This window comes from Pteropus alecto, unplaced genomic scaffold (assembly GCF_000325575.1).
Source record: "Pteropus alecto unplaced genomic scaffold, ASM32557v1 scaffold659, whole genome shotgun sequence".
NCBI classification, from domain to species: domain Eukaryota; kingdom Metazoa; phylum Chordata; class Mammalia; order Chiroptera; family Pteropodidae; genus Pteropus; species Pteropus alecto.
The window spans coordinates 1,133,819-1,161,124 of record NW_006442482.1 but is presented as its reverse complement, the minus strand read 5'-3'; the positions used below and the strand labels follow the sequence as shown (position 1 = coordinate 1,161,124).

Here is a 27,306-nt window from a genome sequence, read left to right as displayed (position 1 = left end):
CCAGGCATATGTGATCAAGTAGTATTCGACTGGATATTTATGTCCAGGTTAACCATCCTGCTGATGACTCTAACAGGTATAGCAATGCCTTGTCTAGACCCCTTCCTTGTTCTAGACTTTGGCTGCATATTGGAATCCCATCCTCAGAAATTCTGATTTAATAGTTTTTTTTGGGGGGGGGGAGCACTGGAACTTTGAAAAACTGCTCACATGATTCTAATTTGCAGCCAAAGTCGAGAATCACTGTTCTAAACTTTATAAACTTTACGGCTGTAGGTAAATGAAGAAACTCTCATGCTGTCATCCTCTGCTAAAATTCACTATTGACTGACTATATGATTAATGTTCTAACTCATAATTCTTTCTTAACTTTGCTCCAATACCTTTAATAATTCCCAGATGAATTCTGATTTTCCATTCTCAAGTGTTAGTTCTAAAGCATTAGTATAGCTATTTGTCTTTGGGGCAGGTTTTATTCACGATGACAGAGCATATTTATGCTATGATCCAGGGCTCAGTTATCACAAAAGATTTGCCCATTGGTCAATAATTCATGATGAATTACTTGAGGGCATGGATCTAACATTGCTCTCTAGGTGGTTGGGGCCAAGAGCATTATGCACTAGCGGGTTTGAGAAAAGGGTTCAGACGCATTGGCCTCCATGGCTAAAATTAATTCTACATAAAATGGTTCTCATTCTAACTTCTCGGTTTAATTAGTGTTCTTTAGTTAAGATCTATGTGCAGATGTCTCTGTTCTTATTGTTTGTTAAACAACAAATGATATGCATGCATTGCATGCATTGTGCCATACACAAGAATCTAATGCCCTTTTTGTTTTTCGTAACATTGACATTTTGCATGAGTCCAGGCCAGATGTCGAATGGATAGTCCTACGCTTTGAATACTTTCGATTATTTCTTCATGGTTATATTCAGGTTAAACTTTTTTTTTTTTTGCAAGACAACTATATAGGTGGTTTCTTTTTCCAAGTGCGTCACATCAGGAGGTATATGATTGCTCCTTATTGGTGATGCTACTTTTGGTCATTTGGTTAAGGTGGTGCACATACCTTTAGGTGGTGGCATATATACATATAAATAAGTCACACAGCTACTATGTTCGCACTCTGAGAAACTAAGCATCAGGACAGACAGACTGCGCAGCAGGAGGCAGTCGCTTTCCCAGGCTTCTGGGAAACCCGTCCAACCACGTCCACTCTACTGCCAGCCCGCGTCTCTTTTCCTGGAAAATCACCTCTCAGAACCAGAGAGCCCCTACTCCAACGCCCCCAAATATTTTCCCATCAGCATGGGTGCGCCTGCGCAGCAAGTCTCCAGGCGGCTCCTTTCAAGCGCCCGACCGCTTCTTTTTTCTGCTCTCTTCGGCCTTGGCTCCGCTGGAGCTTTTCCCTCAGGGTTCATTACAGGGCGCCAAACGCGCGCCAGCGGGAAGGCCGAGGGCGGGGCACGGCGCGGCGCGACACGTCAGTGGCCTTCCGGACGGAAGTCCGCAGTCTCCGGAGCCGCTGATTGGCTTTCAGGCTGGCGCTTGTCTCGGCCCCCGCGCCAGTTTTGGGCTGGTTGGCGCGGAATCGGGAGACTGCGGGACCATGGCGCCAGTGCACGGCGACGACTGTGAGCTGGGGGCGCTCTGGGTCGGGTTGGGAGTGCGGGAACTGTGGTCATGATTGCGGGTGGTGGGGGCAAGAGGATGGGTTTCTGTTTTATCTTTTCTTACGGAGGCGGACTCCCGGGTCGCCCCATAGGTCTGTTTGGCGCGGACCTTGGTCGTCCGGGGCTGGCACCTATCTGGCGTCAGACAGGGCATTGCAGGGCCTTTTGCTCCCGGTAACCCCCTTGAGGGGTTTTCTTGTTTGAGAGGCTGGCTCACCTCTGTCACTCTGGGTCTCCCCACTAGCCTTTCTTTTTATTCCTTTTGGTGAGTAGCGTCCCACGTGCGGGGCACACCTTTATCGAGACTGGCCCCGGCGGGGCACAATCTCGGCCTAAAGTATTTCACTGTTGCCGCCCCAACTGTGCACTTGAGGGCTAGGACAGAACGGATGTACGCCATCCTCTTTATAGAAACTCCCTTGAAAATTGTTATACATTGTAGATAAGCAGGAAAGAAAGCTCTAAGTGTAGCAACCAGAAGATCACAAACACAATTTGGTTTTTTTTAGATACTCGGTTTTTACTTTATGCATGAACATTTTTTTTTTCCCCGAAATTCTATGGAAAGTTTCTCAAGTATTGCATAGAAATAGTGTTCACAATCTAGTTACCACCGGTGAAACAAAAAATGCATCAGTTCAGTAGCATTTCGGAAGACCTGTGTCACTCCGTTTTCAGTGGTAATCTTTTATTTCCAAAAATAGAATACAGAAATGCAAATGGCTTTGTCTGATTCCTGATTTTTTTTTTGAATAGTATTCAGCTGAAGTGTGACTTCAGTGAACTTCTAAGTTAAAATCAGATGCTTCACTTTCTTAGCTCAAGAGCCACATCTGTCACTCAGATACATCAGCGTTAATGAGAACTTGTTTCCTAATCAGCTTTCTTTGCATTCACCTAGTTGTGAATCAGACATTTCCATTTGTTCTTCTGGCCTTGTGTTTTTCAAGACAATTTATTTTGGTGAGTCGACTAGCCTGAATTGCAAATGAGATGGAAGGTGTGAGTGTGTGAACTGTCTTTGCAGCACTACATCATTGATTTGCCACTAAACTGTTTCTTCACCCCCAAAATTGTATGACGTCTATGAACATCAAGAAATCACTCTTTGGAAGATTCTGTGCAATCTTGAGAGTCTTCTTAAGTCATGTTGTTGATTAAGTGTTGCTGGGGACTTGTGACTGGAATTTTTCCTTTAGAGCCGACTAAAAGATTGTTACTTGAAAGAATGTTGCAGGTTAGTGTCTGTCTGCTCCTTTCCAGCGCCTGACCGATGAGGGTACTCCAGTTGGTAATTTTGAACCAAATATTTAAACTTTTGAAAATAGACTTTTCCATGCTTATTTTTTTTTTCTAACTTACCTATGTGAAACATTGGAGGCATACTCCAAAAAAGGAAAATCTAGGCCATTTTTCCTCCTTAAGCCATAGAAGGTGGGGTACCTTGACAATGGCAGTGAAAAGTTTAAAGGTCTCTAACTAGCTGTTATTATAATGAAAAGGGATCGGGGAGAATTTAATGATTAAATAAAGCAGGTACAGTGGTTCATTCATTTGCTCATTCAGCAAATATTTATTAGGTACCTGCTAGGCATAGGCATTCTGCCAGGCTCTGGTGTTACAATGGTAGGTAAACTGGACATGCTTTCTGTCTTCATGGAGTTAAGATTATAAACACGTAATTATATGCAGTGCTATATTGCTGCTTCCCTGAGAAAATGGCTTTGCTTTACTTTTGCTTTCTAGAAGCTATACCGTGGTACTGCTGGGGGGGGGGAGGGGTTGTGTGTGTGTGTCCGTCCCCATCCTGCATCTACACACACACACACAAACATTGAATTAGCTTTTCTTATGTTGCTGAGTACAAAGTAAGCCAAGTATCTTCATTTAATCCTTAACAACTTTATGAAGCAGACTTGATTATCCCCATTTCACAGATAAGGACCCTGAGGATTGCATTACTCAAGAGTCTTAAGTGTAAGCTGCAGGAACCAACTCTGGTTGATTTAAACAGAAAAGGAATTTACTAAAAGGATATTGTGTTCAGAGAAATTCCAGGAGGACTGGACAGTTGGTCTGCGGGCTGCTTAGCCTGGAATAGTGTTTAAAATGGCGCTATAAAACTGGTCCAATGAGAAAGTCATTGCCAGCTACAGCCAAATACTTTTGGTTATAGCTTGTTAACATTATAGTTTGATGTCACAGCTGTAGTACACATTGCTGGCACTGTTGCCTCAGGTATTTAATCTTCTTGCAGCTGTTGCTACTTCTAGAATCTTTCCTTGTGACACTAACTTCTGATTTAAAGTCTGAGCAGGTGTTCCTAATTGGTCGAGTCTGTTTTGCATGCCCATGCCCTAGTTGCGAGGGTTTCTGGGAAAGAGCATCTGCCTTTTCAGCTTCTATAGTGGGACATGGACTCTATGTCCCATCAAGACTTATAAGGGGGAAATTTCACAAACTGGTCTGATGTTGGGCGGCTTAAAAAACAACAAAACAGCTGGCCACTGCAGCTCCAAGAGGTTCACCTATGGTCTCATGTCACCCAGTAAGTGGCAGAACTGGGTTTTGGTTCTTCTCCCTAACCTTCCATTCACTCTACACTCTCATGTCTTACCTTCCACACTGACTTTCTCTCAGTTTCTTAATACAGTTTGCCTTTTCGTCCCTTTGTAATGTGGCACATCCCCTTTCCCTCTGCTTGTGCCATTTTTTCCCCTGTATTCTGATGTTGAAATTCTGCTCTTTCTGGGTCTGTGTCTGGAAACCTTTCCTGCGAAGCCTTCTCAGGCAACATTAACAGCTCTTTTTCTATGTTTCTTCAGTACTGTGTTCTTACCTCATATATGATGGTGGGAGCCTCAGGTCCTTTTGCTTTACTTGACTTTGAGCCCCTTGAGGACAGGCAGCTCTTGTCTTATTTGTAATTGTAGAGTGGCACATTGTTGCCTGTGGAGTAAGTTCATTCAAAGACCTATAGATTTTGTCAGGATAATCAAAAGGAATCTTGGGAAAAATACTGAAGCCAACTTTTCACTCGCAGTGGTCATGTTCAGTAATCTCTAAAACCTTTTCATGTAGGCCTGCTCATGATTACTTGGAATCATTTGAGTGACACCCAAGATTTTGTGGCTGTCATCATTAAGTACCTACATTCCTTAATTTTTTACTTAATGCCTTTCTGAAAGTGGATTTACAAGTCAAATGTGAAAGTCAAACAATAGACTGAGATGTTATAGAGATTCCATTTCCAGGAAGCTAGAAGAAATAAGGTTTCTAATTATGCTTCACCTTTAAGATAAAGTTTTCAACAGTTTATCACCAGCATTTGATACATGCTCTTTAAATTGCATCTTCTGTTTCAGTTAAACGCTTAGTCAAACAGCTTAATGTTGTTATGAATTTTCCAGTGGCTTGGAGCTTTAGGATGTCTCTTATCAATACTTTTCCTTCTTTGTGCCTACTCCTTTCTGTAAAATAATTAGCACCGAATACAATAAAATACTCAGTTTCACAGACATAGAAGGCAATCATGCTGAGCCTAAGCTCACAGTTGGCAGGCAGCACTGTCTCACTTGACTTGGTTATTCATCAGCTGACATGAAAGTCTTAATTTTGTGGATGAAATCTTTTCAGTGTGTGTGTGAGATGGTCAGTTTATAATAACCAAAAGCATGAATAATTCAGAAGTTGAATGAATGAACACTGAGGTCCTCTGGTATTTCAACAATTTTTGACAAAATGTATTTTAACCTTTGTAATTTCTCACTCATCCTATAATGTCCTAACTGAGTGAGGCCTGGGAATCAGTGAAAGAATCAAGAAGCTTCTCAGAACCATCTTTGTTAAGTTCTCCCAACCCCCAATTTATCCCTCCTTTGAAATTCCAGATACTTCTCTGAACCTCTGTTAGGGCATGCATTACTTCTAAAGATTGTTTTACAGTTAGTTGCTACTAATCTCCTATTTTAGATTTTAAGTTCTCTGAGTATGTGGACCATGTCTTTCTGATCTTTGTGTCTCTCAGAGCAAGGATCCCCAACCCCCGGACTGGTAAACCAGTCCATGGCCTGTTAGGAACGGGCTGCTCAGCAGGTGAGCAAGCAAAGCTTCATCTTTATTTGCAGCCGCTCCTAGCATCACCGCCTCAGCTCCACCTCAGATCATCAGGCATTAGATTCTCATAGGAGCTCCTGTCCCTGGTGCCAAAAAGGTTGGGGACTACTGCTTCAGAGCATCTAGTATTTTGCAAAGAGCAGGGGCTCTTTAAAACCTTTCAGATGTTGATTAATGGAATACAAAATGAATTGTCCTTTTATAACTCTACTTTAGACCCCTCATTTCTAATGGAAAGGTTATGGGCTAGCGCTGATCTCCCTTCTCTAGTGTCTCTAGGAGGTATCAGTTGAATTGGGAATTTTCCTCTTTATGGAGGGAAAAAAAATAGCAGTTGCTTCAGTTGCTTTAACTATCTTTAGAAACTTTCCGAAGACTTACAGGAGCTGCAGACTCAGCCGTGACTTTATGAACTGTTTATGTTTCAAAGTATTAATTTGTATAATATTAAAACTTTGTATCGTTATTGGCTAGAAATGTTCTTTTGTTTTTGAGGGAAGGTGGCTGACAATTTTGTAACATTGCGTGGAAATTCGGCTTTTTTTTTCAGCTGTGTCAGATTCAGGAAGTTTCTTAGCCTCTCGGTCCCGGAGAGAAAAGAAATCAAAGAAAGGGCGCCAGGAAGCTCTAGAAAGACTGAAAAAGGCTAAAGCTGGTGAGAAATACAAATATGAAGTAAGTAACCATTTTATTTTCACCTGTGCTTCATCTAATTCATAGTTTTTAGATAGTCTCATGTCACCTTTGTTACTGATTCAAAATATGCATATATTTCAAGCTTGTTATACTCGTAATTTCTTAATATTGAATGAGCAAGGGCATGAGGTAGATATACAGATAATGGAGACTACTTGACCCTTAAAATTCCTTTAAGGTACTTTGCAGATGCTTTTACAATTCTGAAATGGAAGTAGCTTATACATTTCTTTTTTCCTTCTTCACTGCATCTCTCATAAGTCCCGTGACTTTGTTGGGGGACCTCAGATATGCTTTTACTTTACTCTTAAGGTATTGAGCAGTCTAGTGAAGCACTACTTCTCCTTGTTTTTCCTAATCTCATTTGCAAGGAGAATGGTGGTAGGGACTTGGATCTTACTTCTGCTGTGTCTTAGTATAAGACTGAATCTCATGCGCGTTTGGCTATTTTTTTTTTTCTATCTACTGTTTATGGCCTATAGGTAAAAACAGAGTGCCTTCTATCTGCACAACATTGTCTCTCTTTACCTTCAACAGGATCCCTGAGTATCTTAACTGCCTGAGGGTCAGAAAGTGATTAATACTAGAAAGTAATAAAAACAACTAATATACTTCTTTTGCTAGCATTGTTCTAAGCGCTTTTACAAATATGTTCATTTTAATCCTTCCAATAATCTTAAAAAGTTAGATACTGTTATTAACAGCATTTTGCAGCTGAGATATCTGATGTCACAGTAGCAGGGTCTTGATTTGAATCCAGGCATCAGAATATGCATGTTTAACCATGGCCTATACTGTATTGGGTAATTGGGCAAGTAAAAGAGGATTTTTGTCATTTGGCGCCATTCATTCAAGTTATGCGAGTCAACCAGATCATAAAGGGCTGCTAAAAGGATTACAGTAAAGCAGGAGTAAAGCATTTTTAATGTGGGTACTTTTTATAAAGGAGTTCTGTGGGGGCATTTCACGTGTTGATGCAGTGTGACTGATTTTGCTTTAATCACAGATATTAATTGCATGGCTCTAAGAGTTCATGCTGAGCAGTAGCAGTGTTTTTAGAGATACAGTCAAAATGACTTATTGTTCAACATGATTTTTCAAAATAGTTTTCTGGTACCTTTTTGATAGTACATAAGTGAGTTGCTTAAATAAGAGACAAAGTATGCCTGATAGACTTCAACCAACAAAAATGATCTTTCCAGCCCCACCCCAATTGATCAGTACAATAATATTGATTGGACTAGTTTATGTTTGGGTTGCCAAAAACTTAATTTGGTAGGGTAGGTAGTTTTTGTTTTCAAATCGTAGAAAGCCAAATCAACATTTGCCAGTGGTCCCTGTAGAATAAACAGGAGGTGAAAACTAAGCCTAGTCTTGTAATTATTACAGGTCTTGTAGGCGTAGCAGAAATTCAGTCAGCTCTGCCAGTTGGGCTCTCAAAGCTCTGTGTCCAAGTGTTTTTTCCTAAAGTCTTAGCTTCTCAGGTAGAGTTAGTCATTTCCTCCACCTCCCCCTTGAAAAGACAGAACTTTCGAGAAGGGCGTAAGTTTTAATAAGGTATCTAAGTTCTTGCTAATCAGCCCACCAAATTCTTATCTGAGAAGTCTGTGGCCTGTCACCATGGCAGCTGCAGCAGTGGTGTGCATCTGTTTATTGCTTCAACTGTGCTGAAGTGGTCTGCTCTATTCATGTCAGTAATTCATGGTGATTTTTTGACAACCCAAACACAAACTAGTCCAATCAATGTTATTCTACTAATCAATTGGGGTGGGGCTGGAAAGATCATTTTTGTTGGTTGAAGTCTATCAGGCATACTTTGTCTCTTATTTAAGCAACTCACTTATATACTATCAAAAAGGTACCAGAAAACTATTTTGAATTCATAGTTGGACGGCCCATGTGGTTGGAGGACTTGCCATTCCCTAGACTTGCTTTCCAGGTAGCTCAGTGTTGTAACTGTTCTTTTTTAAAAATTTATTTTTCAATTATAATCGACATACAATATTATATTAGTTTCAGGTATAGCATAGTGATTTGACTTTATATTCATTACAAAGTGATCACCGCAATAAGTCTAGTTACCATTTGTCGCCATACAAAGTCAGTACAATATTATTGTTTATATTCCCCTGTGTTGTACATTATATCGCCATGACTTGTTTTATGTCTGGAAGTTTGTATTTCTTTACTCATTTAGTGCCCCTCCCCCATCTGTGGCAACTGTCAGTCTGTTCTCTGTATCTATGAGTCTGGTTTTGTTTTTTAGATTCCACATATAAGTGAAATCATATGGTATTTGTCTTTCTTTGTCTGACTTATTTCACTTAACATAATGCCCTCAGGGTCCATGTTGTTGCAAATGGCAATATTTCATTCTTTTTTATGGCTGAGTAATATTCCATTGTATGTACAGACCACTTCTTTGTTCATTTGTCTATTGATGGGCACTTAGGTTTCTTTTAGTAGCTCAGCATTTATATCTCTGCAGTTTTAAGAATTGAGAGTGGTAGGGATCAGTGCTAATTCAAGGGGATCACTCAAAAACTTTCTAGTGTACCTGTAGAATATAGAGTGTGTTTTGCTTTTGGAGAGAGATGAGGGGGAAAAGTTTTCTTTTTGAATTATACTTGGTTGGTTGAATAGTTATTAAAATTATGATCAGTTCTCAGGGCAACATCAGCTGGCAGAGAGGGAGATGGCATGCCTTACAGGTTTGCTAAGTACAAGAGAAACCAGTGTAGAAACTATAAGTGAATAATCCCCAAAGCAGCTAACGAAGAATTGGCTATAATTCAGTTTGTTTTTTATGAAGTAGATGAGTAATTGATGGTGTGACAAGTGTATTATGCTAATGGAATCATTTAATATCTTATGTTAACACCCACCTAAAAGGAATACTAAGCTAATTGATGTCTATTTAAGGAAAACCCTGTAGTGGTGTTGAATGTCAGAACTCATGATTTGGTTGCAGCTACTTCTTCAGGCTGCCATTCCAGTTTCAATTTTGACATTTTTTTTCATCAGAATTGTTTAACACTTTCACTCCATTTGAAGCTTTCTCAAACTTGTATGATGGCAGGTTGAGGACTTCACGAGTGTTTACGAAGAGATTGATGAAGAACAGTATTCGAAGCTGGTGCAGGCACGCCAGGATGATGACTGGATCGTGGATGATGGTATGTGGGAAGAAGTTGCCTGCCAGGCACTGTCTTAGTTGCGTTTCGTACATTCTCTTGCAGTGGAGTTGCTGCTTTGTGTGGGCAGATGTAAGGCTTTGTTAAGATCATACCTTTGGTTTGAATTTTCCTCAAATACAGTTTTTGAGGATGTGGAATCAGAGCAAGACAAAATTATTTGGGGACATTTTGGAGAATCCAGGCACCTGCCTCAGGATATAGTGTAAATCCTCTAGGAAATAGCTGTGTAAAAATTGAGAGGAGCCACGTAGTTGGGTGGCACTCCCACATAATGTGGGGATAGGAAAACTACCGATGTCACAGAGTGGCCATGAAGATTACACGAGGTTATTTGTGTGAGGACTACCTTGGGCCGTGGGAAGTGCCCCGCACAGGGTGGTCCTCGTTCTTACATCCCCTGTGGCCCTTTGTGGAAAGCTTGCGGTTCCCGCTGGTTCGGTGACTTCTTGGGTATGTGAATGCTGAGCACAGGGAGGAGGTGTAGACTGTGCCTGTGACTATGCTTATGTTCCTACTTCTGTACTTGGACTCACCTATATTGCCAGGACTCATCTACATTACCCTCGTAGACCAAAGGTGCTTTTCTGGCCTTGCTATCTTGATTCTTTCACGTTTCAGTCTCCTGGTACAGTAAACATACTATAAAGCATCCCATTGTGGCAAACTTCGATGCCGTGGACCAAATCGTTTCCCTGGCTGACCTAGGTAGGTACAGGCATACATCAGAGAGAGAGCTTGCAGGTCCAGTTACAGACCACCGCAATAAAGTGAGCCCTGGTCTTTTTGCTGGTGGAAGGTCTTGCCTTTAATTTTTAAAAAAACACAACATCTGTGAAGCACAATAAAGCAAAGTGCAGGAAGACAAGGGATGCCTCCACAGTGTGTGTGTGTGTGTGTGTGTGTGTGTGTGTGTGTGTGTGTGTGTGTGTGTGTATCTATCTATCTATCTATTAGATAGATAGATAGATAGATAGATAGATAGATATATCCTTTGGTTTTGACTCAAACCTATGTGGATGCTGTGTTTTGTCTGATACTTGTTTAAACAGGATTCTGCTGCACTTAAAAATGGCACAGGCCAGGAGAACACTTGAGTGGGTATAAATGTTTTTGTTTTTTTGTTTGGTCATGGCTAAAATGTTATCGGCCACTTTTAGAAACTTCTTGATACCAATGTAAAATTTTGTTCCCGCAGATGGTATTGGCTATGTAGAGGATGGCCGAGAGATTTTCGATGATGACCTTGAAGACGATGCTCTTGATTCCCATGAGAAAGGTACCTACATTTGTTTTTAAGAGAGTGCCGTTTTGATATTTAAAGAATTGTTTAAAATTTGAGATGACTTGGTACTTTGATACTGTTTCCTTTAAGAGAAAAAGACCTACTGCAATCGTTTTAGGTATGGAAAGTGTTCTATTATTGAGAGGAGCATGGTTATGTGGAAAATTAAATGTAGAAAACAAAAACAGCAGGAAATGAAGTTTCATGTCTCTGTTGTCCAAAGAGTTTGGTCCTTTTTTTTTTTTTTTTACTTTAGAATTTTCAGTCCTGTGGTCATTTTAGGCTTGCTGATTTTGAGGGCTGCAACAATAAGTGATGTCTTTTACTTCCCACTAATGTGATATTCTTAGAATTTTAGCTTTTTGATAATAGTATAGTACTACAACAGGTTTCAAACTTAGAATAATCAACTTGCTATGTTTAATTGAAATTTAAAATGATAATGAATGGATGCGTCAGATTTTCTTAGCTACACAGTCATTGGCAAACCGATTTTTTGGATAAACAAGCCTAATTTAGTCACTGCCAGATGAGAAGGGGAAATTTTCTTCAATATTTGTTTTTTTTGGTTTCGTTCGTTATTAATCACCAAGTGTTAGAGCATTAGTCGGCCAACTGACCTACTCACAGCCGGCTTGTTTTTAAGCTTTATTGAGATATAACTCATGTCATACAATTCACCTATTTAAAGTGTACATACATTTCAATGGCATTTAGTCACAGAGTTGTGCAGCCCATTTTCATTACCCCAGAAGGAAATCATGCCTATAACTATGTAGCCCTTAAACTAAGAATGGTTTTTTACATTTTTCAAGCATTTCAAAAAAAAAGATGCAAAGAAGAATATGCAACAGTGCAAGAGAGACACATGTGGCCACAAAGCCTAAATTCTGTGCTATCTTGCTCTTTTCAGACAGTCTAGACCCTAATTTGTAGCTGGTTAGAATTTCACATTTGTTTACTTTCTCCTTCTTCCCTGTTCCCAACACATACAGAGACTTTTTGGTGAATTTACTGAAAGTAAGTTGTAGACGCCATGACACTTCACCTCTACATGCTTCAGCAGTGACCTCCTAAAAATAAGGACGCTTGTCTACTTAGCCACAATACCCTTCTCATGATATTATCTAATGTCCATATTAAGGTTTCCCCGGTTAGCCCAATAATGTCTTTCATAGCTATTTTTAAAAATGGAGTCCAGTTTTCATGTCTGTTTAGTTTTATTTAGTGTAGAACAGAACCATCCCTCTCCTCTCCTTCTCCCCTTCTGGCTTTTCTTCTTTTTGTTTTGTCTTTCATGACATTTTAAAAGGGATCAGGTTGGTGGTTTTGTCTAATGTCTCACAATCTGAGATTTGCTTGATGGCTTCTTTGTGTTTATAGAGTCAGGTTAAATATTCGGACGAAAATTCAATATAGATGAAGTTGTGTCCTTCCCATTGATCATATCTGGGTACATAGTGTCAGTTTGTCTCCCATTTGATGATACTGAGTTTGATCTCTTGGTTAAGATGATGTTTGTCAGATTTCTTCTTTGTAAAGCTACCTTTCTACCTTTATAATAAATGCAAATGAAGGGTGATAATTTGAGACCGTATATATCTTCCTTTTCCTCATTGACTTTCACCCAATGCTTTTAGCATCTACTGATGAGTCTCTCCTTTTTAAAATTCTCTCTTCAAACTCATGGATTTAAATAAAACTACTGTTATATTTTAACATCCACTATCATCATTTTTCAGATGTTCGAATTATCCCAGATTTGGCAATAGGATCCCCTTTGAGCTGGCTCCTTTGTCCTTTTGACGTGGCTCCATTGGTTGAACATTTCCTTGCTTTCTGAGTGAGCAAGATGTTATAGGTTCTCTTTGTATTATTGCTTTCCCAGACCTGGAATGAACCATTTTCCCTAAGAATCATGGTTCCTTTTAGGGGAGAATGGTATTCAGATCTGGGGGCAGATGTACTCATTGCTACTGGAGTATAATGGTTTCTAGGTCATTTCAGTGAACAGATCTAAGAGATTTGATATCTCTGTGTGTCGTGAGTTCATACTGGTACATTCTGTTCAAATCCAACATCACAGGGTTCTTCATCTCCAATTCTTATTTGTATTTACCTTCACTCTCTGTGAAAACTCTTGTCTTCTAAAATATACACAAAATAATATTGGAAATTTTAGAATCACTAAACCAATGTGTCTATCAACAACCTTTCTAAATAAAGTTTATAATTTCTTTGCAGTTTTATTTATTTTTGGCAAATATCCTACTAAGGGCATATAGTCAAAGTATTACGTTCAGAAGGTGTATGAAGTAATTTTTTTGTGTGTGTTATATTATCAGTTTACTATATGTTTTTTTTTGTTTCTATTTAAATTTAGGTTTTTAAAAACTTTTGTTTTTATTTCATGAATATTTTAAAACATTTTATGATTTTAAAATCAAAATGATATCAAGAGATATCAAGAGAGTAAGGTGAAATCCTACTCATTCCTATGCTTTCTACTTTGTTTCTTCCCATCTCCACAGGTAACTAAGTATTTTTATTAGTTTCCAATTATCCTTCCTGTGTTTCCTTTTACAGAAAATAAGGATGTGTGTCTTTTTTTTTCTCATGTGAGATGTTATTTATTCATTCATTCATGAGTTCAATTAGAATATGTAGACCGTCTTCCTGGTTTCTGCCAACCTGCATAACATAGGAACTCTACACACTGGTACCATTTGGTAGCAGTGTGGCTAATTGTATTTCTAGTTTTTGTGACTCCAAGAAGAGGAGAATGAAATAAGCCCACGTGCTTTTTCGTCTCCCTGAACTAAGGAGCCTGTGTTAGAGTTCTGGCTATGTTGTTAATTGTCTGTATCACCTTGAATGAGTCCCATCACCTCTTTGGACATTACTTTTATCAGCTGTAAGTTAGGAGGTTGGACTGGACAGGGAGGTTCTTGAGGAAGGGACCGTGTCCTGATCATCTCAGTGCCAATCACAGTAGCAGGTGCAAAGAAAGTGTGCAATATTTGCCGAATAAATGAGCCATCTCTTTGTTTCCGTAATCATCATCTTATCTCTTCCCAGTAAAACACCAGCGAAGAGAATGACATTCTGAAGGAGAGAGCTTAGTCTTAGAAATCTTTATTCCATACTTTGCCACCATTCACTCACAAGTCCTCTCTGTTTCAGTGTCCGTAATGAGGAGCCCAGTAGGGTCCCAAGCTCTAAGGAAGGGAAATGAAATCCTGCAATCCACTTTAACGACTCAGGAGAAATTGTAGAGTTTTGCTTAGAAGTTAAAGGTCAACACTTTATGGCGTCGATCCAATCCCTGGCTTGTTTTCAAATAGAAACAGAAAAATATCAACTGAGTCCCATTAAAGAAAAACTAGTGGGAAAATGAAAACAAATCAAAGCAGAAGCACTAAAATTATGGAAGAATTCCACTTCAAATGTTGACTGCTATTCTTTCTGTTTTTTTCTGTCCTCCTGTCTAAATCTTACTAACCTACAGTGGTGAGATTGAAGCTTTCCTTGCTATTCAAACCAGTATTGACCCTCTCTTTTTATACTCTATTAGGACCTGTATTTTAAAAACTAAACGTTTTGACCATTATATTGCTTCAAACTGCCAAATGATCTCAATAAAAAGTTAGTTCTCCTGTCTTACATTTTCACAAATGTCCTCCAAACCTTTTCACAGTCTTAGGCACATGAAAAATCTTTTACAACATAAACTTTATCATTAGTGACATTATTAATACGTTAATAATGTTTGCAATCCTGATCATTATCTAGTTCCAGAACATTTTTTATTACTCCAAATGGAAACCATTAAGCAGGCATTCCCCAGTCTCCCTTCCCCCAGCCTCTGGCAACTAGTAATCTGCTTTCTATCTCTATAGATTTGCCTATTTTTTTTTTAAATGCCTACAGCACCTGGTATTCCAAGGTGGTCTCCCGTCCAAATACTAACCAAGCCCGACCCTGCTTAGCTTCCTAGATCAGATGAGATTGGGCATGTTCAGGGTGGCATGGCTGTAGCCTTAGATTTGCCTATTTTGACTATTTCATACAGATGAAATGATACAGTATGTGACCATATTTGTGTCATCCGGCTTCTTTCATTTATTATGTTTTCAGATGTTGTAGCATGTATTTGTATATTCCTTGTTATGGCTGAATAATATTTCATTGCATGGAAATAACACATTTTGTTTATCCATTTATTAGTTGATGGAATTTGAGTTGTTTCTACCTTTCGGTTATTGTGAATAGTGCTGCTGTGAACATTCGTGTACAAGTTTTTGTTTGAACACCTGTTTTCAGTTCTTTTGGATATATACCCAGGAATGGAATTGTGTGTATATATATTTTATTTCCTTTTCTTTCTTATACAAAATATATTTTCTATAAATTTCTTTAGGACTTTGTGTTTTTCACTTAAGATATCCTGAAAATCCCTCAATATCAGCATATAGAGATCTTATTTACATGTTTTTGTATAGCTGCATAGTAATCCATGGTTTGGATGTACCAAGGGGTATTCAAATGGTTTCCTTGAATGGACATTTAGATTTTCAATAATTCTATTACAAATACTACTACATTGAGTAACTGTGCAAGTGGTGTTTTCCTCAGAGAAAATTTCTGGAGGTGGGATTGCTGGTTCAGAAAGTAAGTGCACATGAAGTTTTATGAGATATTGTCAAATTCTTCTCAAGTGGAGTTGTCCCATTTTACACCCCCATGACAACACATGAGTGTCTGTTTAGACCCTGTGACCTCGCCAATAGTCTGTTGTCAAGCTTTTGAATTTTTGCCACTCTAATATATGAGAAAAGACATCTTAGTGTGGTTTTCACTTGTATTTCTTTTACACAAGAAGTTAGGCATCTTTTCACGAAACTTAATAGCTGTTTATATATACTGGGATACCTCAAAGATATTGCGGGTTTGGTTCCAGACCACCGCAATAAAGTGAGTATCACAGTAAAGCAAGTTGTAATCTTTTTACTGGTGGAGGGTCTTGTTTTCAATTTGTAAAAAGTGCAGCATCTTTGAAGCGCAGTAAAGCAAAACACAATAAAGTGAAGTATGCTTATATTTTTATGTGACCTGTATGTTTGTGCTTATTAACCACATTTCTTTTGTGTTTTGAGGCCTTCTTTTAATATCAGGGAATTGGCCCTTTATCTGTGAAACATTGCAAAAATTTTCTCCTATTTTGTCTTTAAATTCGTTTCTGGTGTAATTGAATTTATTAATCTTTTTTTTTTCTTGCAAATAGATTTTGAATCATAGACTTTCCCCATGCCCGTGTTGCAAAGGAATTTGCCTTTTTTTCTTGAAAAACACTCATTTTACTGTTTTAAAAGATTAAAAATGATAGGCAGAGGGAGTCTAGATCAATTAGAACTGAGACAGCTATAACAAAAAATGAACACAGTACAGTGATTCGACCTCATAAAGGAAATGACTAATTAAAATTTCACACGTCTTCATGTTTATAATAATATATTAATGCACAAAATATCAAAAGTATAAAGCGTGGATTTTCCCCTTAGGTTTATAACAAACTATCAAACCTCTGTTTAATACATTCTGTGTTTAGCAGTATATGCTATACAGGTACATACATGCTAGTATTTTACCATGAGAATTATAGTTTTCATCTCAAATTAATGACTTGCCTTTTTACCCATAGCAATATACATTCCATTTCCATTATAAGACACTTAAGACCTTTCTAATGGTAAATTTTAATGAACATATTACATATAAAGAATCTTGATTTTTTAAAATGAATATTTTTAGTACTGTAGCATGATGGGTTTAATTGAACAGTCAATACATAATATGGTAACTACTGTTTAAACTTATCCACAGCTGTAGGAAAATTTTAATTTTTAAAATATAACCAAGATGAGACTGCATAGTTATGAGTAGTAAAATACTAGAAAGCAGTGAATGAATAAATAAAATGATTTTTCATCAGTGGCCATTCATTAGTTTGTTCTTAGGAACCTTGAAGAAATTATCTTCTTTCAGTTTCAAATGTTCTAGTAGATTTTGTCATTTCTTAGCTTCCTCAGTACCACCATGAATTGCTGAAATAAGTGACTCTAAAGAAAAAGTTTTTTTCTGGTCTGAGGTAGCCAACAATGGCCACATTTAGGATTTTCCCATAGATGTCCTCTTGGGAAGTATATATGATATGAGTTTCCACGGACTTTTTTGTACTCTTGTAGTATAGATTCCATCCTATGCTCACCACCATCTATGGCCATCTGCACTTTCAGCTTTGGCCCAACCATAATGTGTCAGGAGCTACATAAGCTGGCAGGTTATCTACTACTTGCTCAGGAAAGTTAGCTGTGGGGGTACCCAGTTGCTTGGATCTGCTGTCAGAGACCTACATCACTTGGCTGTGGCAGAAGTAAGGGAGGTGCTTCATGATGCCGTCTACTTGGGGTGTGGGCTGCAGTTGGGTCCACGTATCCAGGGGAGCTGCTGTTGAGGCAGTGCCTGGACCCCCTGGACCAGCCAGGGGATGTGGGTGGGAGCTCAGCTGGTGGGCCAGGAGGTGCTGGCTACGTGCGGGGGGCAAGGCACTCACACTGCTGACTGAATAGCTGCTGGGTGACTCCAGGAATTTGCCTTTTTTACTGAAGTACTTGTATAGTTTCATTTTAAAAATTTTGATCTGTGATCAATTTGGTGTTTATGCTGGTTACTTTATTTACAAATGGGTGATCAGCACTAATTAAAAAGTCTCATCTTGATTCCAGCTATATGACTGACAGGTTTTTTAGGTTTAGAGATATAGCCAAACAGATAGCTCTTTATTATCTGTATTATGTAAATTATTGACTCAATCAACAGGGACTAGCCAATTCAAATATATCTTGTTGGATTTTTAAATGAATAATTATGTGGCATTTAAAAATATTATAAATATAAATATGGTACATTCATATCAAGACACAGCTCAAGGATAAAAAAAAAATTCTTTTGTCTCTAGGAATATGAAATGCCACCTTTATTATATGTTAAATTTCCATAAGTAATTGGGTCTGTTTTTGGACTCTGTTCTCTGTTTCATCCGGTCTGTGTATTCCCATGCCAGTACTGCACTGTAGCAACTATTCATTTTAGGTCTTTGTGAGGTAGAGACTGCTCCGGGATGAATCAGAAAGCGAGAGTAAAATTGACAGTATTAGAAGAGTTTATAGGCGATTTACATACACATGGTCATAAGAGAAAACACTGCACAAGTTGTTCTTTATTGTGCAAATGTCTGTTGTTTAGTGTTGCTACATGTGTTGCGTGTGTCTACTTGCTATTCTTCCTGAAATGGCAATTAGGTTGCTACAGTATCATAACTGGTGGTCTTGTTTTTTTCACAGTTCAGTTTTCCCATTAGATTCAGTGGAACACTGAAAAGGTGATCTCATGAAGGCCGCTAGGCTAATCAGTCTCCTGCTTCCAGATGAACTTATTATTTCTTTTTATTTCTATGGGGAAAACATGCCCCCCCACACCTTTTAAAAAGCTTTTTATTCACACTAACAATAGCAGTTAAACAGTCACACTTAATAACCCATCCAGATATTTTACTGGTATTTCATCAGTTTTTGAAATAACATTCAGCTCGAGTTTTCCTGAATTAAGCTCGTTTTAAAGATTCTTCCCTGTGTACCTTGCACAAAAATGTCATATTCTTGTATTTTGAATTCTTAACATTTTTCTTCTCAAATTCTCATGTGCAGAGAGCAGGTGACTGGGCTTTTAGTTTTCCATTTTGATTTTTGCCACTGCATGTTTCTAAATTCTGTTCCAACAGGAAAAGATGCTAAAGTACACAACAAAGACAAGAGGCATGTAAAGAAGGCTGCAGTGACAAGACCAAACGATATCAAGTCAATGTTCATTGCTAGTGCTGGGAAGAAAACCACAGAAGTGAGTTTTATGGTCTTCTTATGTTTTTGCCTTTTCCTTTGTGAAACATTTAATAATTGATTTTACAGATAATAGGTGCTCAATATCTTTGAGCGCAAATATTTGAGTAATATTTTACCAATTTCAGTCACTAAGTTGAATGTAGATTTCTAGGTGAATTTAGGCATCTCAGTGGTTGGAACTTAGAGATAAAAAAGAAGATTGACTTGAAAAGCTGAATTGACAGTGTGTTTGTTTCAGCGATTAACGGGAGGGTCATGGAATGAGAGTGGAAATAGAGGTCGGGAGCTCCAGTTTTGGGAGCTGTGTATACACGGGTGATTTTTAAGCTCCATTACTAGTAGGTGAGCACTCAGAGTAAGGGCCGAAGAGGCAAGGACTGACTGGTTAGGTTCTTTCTTTCGCAAACATGTGATCCGGGTGAGAAGGGAAAAGTGTATGGCTTTCTCATTTTATCTTTATAACTTCCAGAAAGCTGTAGACTTGTCCAAGGATGGTCTGCTAGGTGACATTCTACAAGATCTGAACACTGAGGTAAGTGAATCTCAAGGAGTTAAATATATAGGGGACATGGCTGAAGAAATAATTCAGTAATTATACAAAGCAGACCATTGCCAGAATTTTTTTAAAAAATGCAATGGTAGCACCACCACCACCACCACCACCACCACCACCACCACCACCACCGAAAAACACCCCCACCACCGAAAAACACCCCCAAACAACAAACCTGCAAATTGGTTTCTTCTCACCATTTTAGGTGAGTAGTTTCCAGCTGTTACAAGCCGTGCGCTTCTGTAGATCGAGCTGCGTGGGGGCGTGTTTGAGGTGGTAAGAATACACGAGTCAGTTCTGGGCATGCGCACTGAACCGACTCAGTTGTTGCAGCGTGTGTTCCTGAAATAGATTGAAGTCTGTCAGTCTGTACAATCAGGCGTGAGATCCTTGTCTTGAATTCCGAGCGGGAGCGAAGGAAGAGTCAGTGTGCTGTTCCTGTTAGAACTCAGACAGGCTCGGCTGTGCTAGGAGTTTGCGACTTGGCTATTTCACATAAAGACGAAACTCTCATTTAAAGATGTGCATCTTTCTAAGTGACTCTTGATTAAAATGACTAACACCGATACCATGGAGGGGTAGCTTGACAGTTTTTAAATGTGATAGTCTGAAAGGGTAAGGGAAAAGTATAAGTTTTAAAAAGAAAAAATTGATGAGGGCTGGATTCAGTATCTATTCTGGTTCTCTAGTGAGTCTGTGGTATTGTTGCTATGGTAACTGCAGTGCATGAACATAGATCTTTGGGGGGAGCAGGGAAAAAAAATGCTTTGCTCATTGGGCTTCAGTGGAGGAAAAATACACTTTTTCTGTCTTGTGGTAAACCATGGCAGTGAATGTCTATCTTCCCCCTCCTTTTAGACACCTCAAATAAGCCTACCACCTGTAATACTGAAGAAGAAAAGATCCATTGGTGCTTCACTGAATCCTTTCTCTGTGCATACCTGCAAGGTAGAGTGTGTGTAAATGCCTTCAGACTTGATTTGTGTTATTGCTTAAAACTTATTCTGTTGCTTTTCTAGATGAGGGAAATGCCTTTGAATTTGTTCTTGATTTTTGTTTTAAATTAGGACTCCCGTTTCATTATATAGTTTTATGTATTTCAAAAATAGCATGTGCCTGCTTTCTTCATAGTAAATTTTGTAGTAACTACTATGTGTTTATTATAAGTATTGCAACTGTGCTAAATGTAATAATTTTCCTCCTGGAAACAAGTATTTCTTTTGTAAACCTAGGTAACAGTAAAATAATTGAAGCTATTACATTAATAATACACAAAATCATTTTACAAATGGGGACTGTCATTATCTCTGGTCAGGGTAGGACAGTTGGCATATTTTTAGTATGCAGGTCTAACTGACAAAACATTTAAAAACATTTACAGGCAGTTCCCTCGGGAAAAACCAATTCCCTTGTCTCATGGAAGGAGCCTCCATTAACTCCCGTTCCTCTTAAACGTGCTGAATTTGCCGGTAAGTCTGACGTCGGGCACAAGTACAGGGCTGTGGAACAGTGGCAAAGTGCTGTCAAAAATGGAGGCCCCATGAAGGAGGAAGTGGAGGCGATTTTGAAGGTATTGTGATAGCAAGTTTAAGTGTGAAAGATTTGAATTCACAGCAGTGAAAGTTGAAAATATCAAATTTGGAGACTGGAGGGGAATGCAGATACAGTGTGGGAAAGGGTGGGCTGCTGCTGCTGTGCCGGAGAAGCCTTTGTGCTCCAGGGCGGCAGCCCGTGATGGGGATATGTGGTGATACCCGCAGGAGAGGCAGTGCCAGCGTGTACACAAAACAAGGAGGAGTCAGGGGCAGTGGATTTTGAAGATGGCGACTTCGATGAGCCCATGGAAGCTGAGGAGGCGGACGTGGAGCCTGTGGCTGCCAAGACTTGGGACCAAGAGAAGGAACCAGCAGAGGGGGTGATTTGCGAGGCAGGTCCTCAGAAAGGAACCACGTCCTGCTTGTAAGAACATTTTATGACTTTTCTGGCAAGTAGCGCTATAATTATTCTGTTGGATTTTGAAAGGTTTTTGAAAATGTGATTTTTCCAGAGGAAGTTTTCTCCCAGATGTCTCCTGTTGGGACATTGATCAGGAAGATGACAGCAGTTTCTCAGCCTGGGAAGTTAAAGTGGATTCCGATCACCTCCCACTGGTAAAAGGGGCAGATGAGGAACAAGTGTTTCAGTTTTATTGGCTGGATGCTTATGAAGATCAGTACAACCAACCAGGTAATCATACTATATGTCTTTAATATGGAATAGCGCCTTCCCCTTAAATGCTTTAGTGATTGTAATTGGCATAGGCTCTGTGCTGATGTATGGGGATGCTAAGAGACCAACACCGAATCACTGTAAAGTACGTGAACCACCGAGATGGAGGGGGGCTATGTGGTGTGAATAATCCTTACAGACACTTTTTCTGAAAACCAGCTATGTGATTTTGTACAATTATGTGTGCTTGTAGTTTACCTTCAGTGTATCTGAAGTTATAGTTATGCACTTTAAATGGAATTAGCCATTAATTTGTTCCTTTATTCAGAAAATTGAACACCCTATTGTGTGCCAGGCACTGAGATGCGGTGAACAAGCTGGACAAATTCTCTATCCTAATGGAACTTACATTCTAGTGGGGTAGGAGCGTGTAGGGGGAAATAGGCAGTACGTAAGGAAAGTTGATAAATGGTGTAAAGGCAGTTAGTCGAGGGGTGGCTTGGGAAGGCCTGTCTGAGGAGATCACCATTGTGCTGAGATATGGGGCATATGCAGATTGACCAAAGAGCCTTTCAGCCTGAGGAACTGGTAAGCACAGAGGCCCGGAGAGAAAAAGGCCTGAGTGGTTGTAGCACAATAATCAAATGACAGGATTGGTAGAAAATGAAGTTGGAGATAAAGGCCCAGGTCAGGTAATGAAGGCCCTTGAAAGCCATATTAAGGAGTTTAGATCTCATTTTTAAAAGTGGTGGGGAGGCGGTGGAAGATTTTAAATACTGGCAGGATGGGTGGAGTGGTGGTCACATGGTTGGATGTACATTTTAACAGGAACTCTCCAAGTTTGTGTGGAGAATGGTGTGTGTGTGTGTGCGTGTGTGTGTGTGTGTGGGTGTGTGTGTGTGTGTGTGTGTGTGTTTTGGGGCTGGAGTGGGTAAGTGGAGAAGCCCTGGATATCAGTCAGTCCAAGGTAGGCATGCTAGCTATTTGGACCTATTGGTAGCTGTGGAGAGAAAAGTGAATGCTTTTAACATGTATTACGACATGAACTTGTTGATGGATTGATGTGAGGGTTGACAGAAAGGAATCAAGGGTGATTCCCAGGTCCTCCTCTGAATGAGCTGATACTGTGAATTCTGACTCACAAAAGCCAGGACGCTCTCCAGTTTCCTTTTGTGCTCCTTTGAGCCCTTCACTGTAAGACGGGCATGACGAGGTCTGTCGGATTAATATAAAATACTTACTCTTCTTAAACAGAGTTACCTTTATTCATATCCATTTCTGGATCTGAGAGTAGATGCCAACTATATTTTTCAAGGTGGTTTCCTAGAGGCTGCATCTGGTGAAAATAGAGGGCGTGTCTAGATGTGAGTAAAGGAAGCGAATGAGTAAGAAGAGTAAGTATTAACCACCAGATTCGGAGGCTAAGTTTACCTTAAAGATAATCAGACATTGACTTTAACTGGAAAGATGCTACTGGTCTCAGGGGAGACAGAAACAGTAATATGCTTCAGCTTATCAAATATGTAGAAACCCATACAGAGCCCTTGAGTAGCAAACTGCCATGTCTTAGCTCGTTAGGTAAAGACATAAGCAATCTTAGAAATGGTATCTTATCTACATTAGCTAGGGTAAGACAATTTGGTTAGACCCTCTCACCTCTTTGACTACCTCTTTGTTACTTGCCGGTGGAAGGTAGGCTAGCAGGTGTGATAACATGAGGCTGAGCAAATATTCCCATCCATTGCTGAAACACAGGCTGCCCCATTGTACAGCTGCAGGGGACACCATTTTCACATGCACCTCATGGGACCTTTGGAGCACGGCGATGTGAGTGGTACTTGCTGAAGTTGTGTGACATGGTGGGCCTGCCCTTCCCAGTGCTACTCCCTGTGGGTTGCTGTGTCTGCTCGATGGTGGATTTGATTCCCTGTCTTGGTTGAGGGTCCCATCAAAACCAGAAACCTGGGAGCCAGCCTTGATGCCTCCTTTTCTTCCCTTCCCTCACCAAGTCTTACTAGTTTTCTCCTCCTAAAGTAGACAGGCTATCTTCTCTTTCTCCTCACAGCTCCCACTTCTGATCCCTTCTTGCCTATGGAAATCACACCATCACAGCAGCCTCCTGATTGATCCCTCAGCTGTCATCCCCCACATTGTGGCCAGAGTGACTGCTTAGAAGGCTAATTCTGACCATGTCATTTCCTCATTAAAAAAAATCCTCAGTGGCTACTGCCTACAACATAAAGTCCAAGTTCCTTAGCAAGGCTTCTGATGCCTGCCATGCATGACTTCTGTGCCCTAGAAATAGCTCCCTGTCTGTACCTGCTGCTCTTTGTACCATGTCTCTCTGTTTATTGTGTTTGTGTGATTGGAATGCCCTCGTCTGGCTCAGCCCAGGTGTCATCTGGAAGTTTCCCAATCCTGCATACTGGCCTAAGAGCCCTTTGCGACCCCATCATACCCTTTCCCATCGTAGCATTTGTCATATTACTTTGAAAAGATCTGATTCTGTGTTTTTCTCCCCCGCCCCCAAAGCCTTTGAACTCCTGGAAAGCTGGGACCTTTTATTTCCAGCTTTCAGCATGATGCCAGGCATATAGTGGGTGTTTAATAAATGTTCATTGACATAAACTGCACAGTGATTGACAGGCCTATAAATGTACATGAAAGGTTTCAGCGAACCAGAGTTGCATTTGCTGCTATACTGAGTTTGTCTCTTGAAGCCTTGGAGCAGTGTTGGGTAAGAATGGGTAACACAGAGGTGGATGGTGCCCCCCTCTTAATCCCCACATAAAGCATCAATTTGCCAGTGTCAATTTCCAGGGATTACAACTTTAAGGAACAACAACAATCCTCTTTCCTGTGTGAAAATGAGTTTATCGTTTCCATCTTTTGTTTACTGGGTGATACTCTTACTAAAAAACAGCATCGTTTTGCAGGGTGAGGTCTAGATCCACTGTGGTAGCTGCTGGCCACATGTAGTTCTTTAAATTTAAAGTCATGAAAGTGAATTTTCTCAGCCACTAGCCACAATTTAAGTGCTCAGTAGCCACACGTCCACGGATCCACGGATACAGACAGAACAATTCCATTATCACAGAAATTTCTATCGGCTAGTGATGGGTGCTTTGTATGGTAATAGGTAATGGAGGTTAAAATTGAGACATTGGAGCACAGCCATATTTGCAGAGCAGCCAATTTATAAGTATTGTTGAATTCTTAGTGCTAATCATAGTCTTGGATAGGACTTTCCAACCACTATTGGGAAATATTTTGCAATTGAAAGAGGTACCTGTGTGTTATTGTTCTGTGTTCAAATGCTAAGGTAAAAGGAAATTTCTAGTGCTGGAGAAGGCCTCAGAGATCATCTAGTCTATTTGGTTACTTACGTAAGGAGCATGCTGAGACTCTGAAAATAAAGTGGTTAGCTCTTCAGTGGCAGACTGCTGGGCTTGTCACACTCAGGCCACTGTGCCATTCTATGGTATTTCTCAAGTTGTGTCATCTTGTGATTGATGCCAAGGGGTTAAATAAGATAGCTTAAAAAAAGTCCTTTAATTTCAAAGGATTGAACAGTTTCATAGTGATAGCAGGTAATAATGATCAGTGAGCTTTGGTGAAATCAATGCAGCTAATAAAAACGAAGTATTCCCAAAGACCCTGTTATTGTCTCTCGCTTTCTTACAGATTCTAAGTCAGTCAGTTGTTGCTGAATGCTCCATAATTATGAAAAGAATCTTACTCTTTGCATATGGGGAGATATCCTGTCTTCATTATGACTTTTTCAAGGTTGAATAATCCTGACTGCACCTGGTTTCAGCTAGTAACTTTGGGGGGAATGTAATCTTTGTTTACCATGATCTTTTTGTGGCAAATGAGGCATAAACAGTGTCAAATGTGTTGCATGAAGTGTGATATTAGTTTGACTGTAAAATGAGCTATTTGAATCTTTGAATCCAATATTAGGGTCTTTATTTTTCTTTGCATGGAATTTTGTTTTTTCATCTCTAACTGTCTTGAGGATGACTTTTAATTTTCTGTGCTACTGTGATTTTTTTTCTTTTTTAATCATCCTCACACTCCCTTCCCTCTCTCCTATCTCCCCCCACCTGCCTCTTTCCCCCCAGCTGAAAATCACACAACTCTTGTAAGAATTTTAATCATCTGCAGAAATGAAAATTCTTAGATGGTCTTATTTCTACTAGAGTGAGTGACAAAAGGAAGCACTGATGAGCTATCTTGTGAAACTGGAGTAATTGGCCTTGTGAACAGTAGCCTTTGCATGAGCCAGGATTTTCTTAGTGTCTCAGACAAGTGGCCGTGTTGAGTGGCTGTGTTGATTACTGCTGTCTAATTATTCATGGAGCCCAGGAATTTGCACAGTGACCATCTCTTAGTTTGACTGTCAAACCTCTGGAGTCCTATCTTGATGGCTAGTTTCCATGAACAATGACTTGATGTCTAGAAAGGCTTGTTTTTACTTTATAGTATATATTATAGAGGGGTCTCAAAAGGAGTTTTTCTGCTGATTAGATTATTAAACCATTTGTTAAACCAAAATAGAAGAGAAAGGAACACTACCTAGCCTGGTGTCTTAAGTACTCTGTGAGGTAGAAAGGGTGAGATAAGCGATAATAGTTGAGCCCTATTATGAGATATTTATTATTATATGGAATAAAATAGATGAATTGCTTTTCCCAAACAATTTTATATATAGAAAAACACTGATGAATCATACATAGTTAGTCTTATACATGAATGTTAATTTTTATCGGTAAGTACAAGTGCTAAAAAGGAATTTTGTAATGATTCTCACGGTTCTCCCAAGAGGTTTAAATATGAGATTTGTTGGAGAATAGTTTGCCTTTTTGTTTTGTTTTGTTTTGTTTCTCTTAATCTGGGTATTTTTTGGGACTATTTCCTTTATGGCATTCCTTTGGCATTGACGTGGTTAACAATCTGGTCTTGGATGTCTCCCTAATTTTTGAGGTGTGTCTACATTGATCCTGGGATGTCTCCCTAATTCTCCATGGGTTTCTACACTGACCTGGGGTGTCACAGGGGGTGTGTCCCTAATAACCAAAGTTTATTTCCTTTGACTTGGGGATGTCTCCTTAATTCTAGGGTAAATGTTTACACCAAAAGTTATTCTGTCCTCTGTCCTAGTGGTCACATGTTTTACGAGGGTGGTATTGTCATACGGCCTAAGTAAAGGAACTGATCTTGGAGAGTGGACATCAGATACAAATTTGCTGTAAAAAATGACTTCTTATGAAGGCATAAATTCATTGAGCCTTTATAGTGCCCCTTTAATGTGCTATAATTGAAATGTTTCTCTTGGTTTTATCTTATTCTTTTAGGTGTGGTATTTCTATTTGGCAAAGTTTGGATCGAATCTGCCAAAACTCATGTGAGCTGTTGCGTGATGGTGAAAAACATTGAGCGAACTCTTTACTTCCTTCCTCGTGAAACAGTATGTTACTGATTAGCTTCTAATTCCAAGTGCATTCTGTGTTCTGCCACCAGCCCAATTCTTCAATAGGGCTATGAATAATCCATAACCTTGGCGCTTTTTTTCTTGCTGCCTGACTAGTGACCACTGGTTGTCAGAAGCTCCATTAGA

General features: G+C 39.5%; 1 protein-coding gene and 2 pseudogenes across 1 annotated transcript in view; 1 reads left to right on the top strand and 2 right to left on the bottom strand.

The window, feature by feature from the left end:
* The first annotated feature begins 1,512 nt into the window (after positions 1-1,512).
* POLA1 (DNA polymerase alpha 1, catalytic subunit) overlaps positions 1,513-27,306 on the top strand; it is a 282,451-nt gene continuing 256,657 nt past the window's right edge. Inside the window, exons 1-11 of the mRNA XM_006920960.3 lie at positions 1,513-1,637; positions 6,343-6,467; positions 9,568-9,664; positions 10,881-10,961; positions 18,808-18,923; positions 19,395-19,457; positions 20,337-20,426; positions 20,860-20,947; positions 21,239-21,437; positions 21,526-21,704; positions 27,044-27,156. Of these exons, the coding sequence (XP_006921022.1) occupies positions 1,613-1,637; positions 6,343-6,467; positions 9,568-9,664; positions 10,881-10,961; positions 18,808-18,923; positions 19,395-19,457; positions 20,337-20,426; positions 20,860-20,947; positions 21,239-21,437; positions 21,526-21,704; positions 27,044-27,156 (1,176 nt within the window). The 5' untranslated portion in view covers positions 1,513-1,612. The remainder of the gene's footprint in view (positions 1,638-6,342; positions 6,468-9,567; positions 9,665-10,880; positions 10,962-18,807; positions 18,924-19,394; positions 19,458-20,336; positions 20,427-20,859; positions 20,948-21,238; positions 21,438-21,525; positions 21,705-27,043; positions 27,157-27,306) is intronic.
* Positions 14,889-15,007, bottom strand: LOC112470239 (annotated as a pseudogene).
* On the bottom strand, positions 16,956-17,849 carry LOC102888930 (annotated as a pseudogene).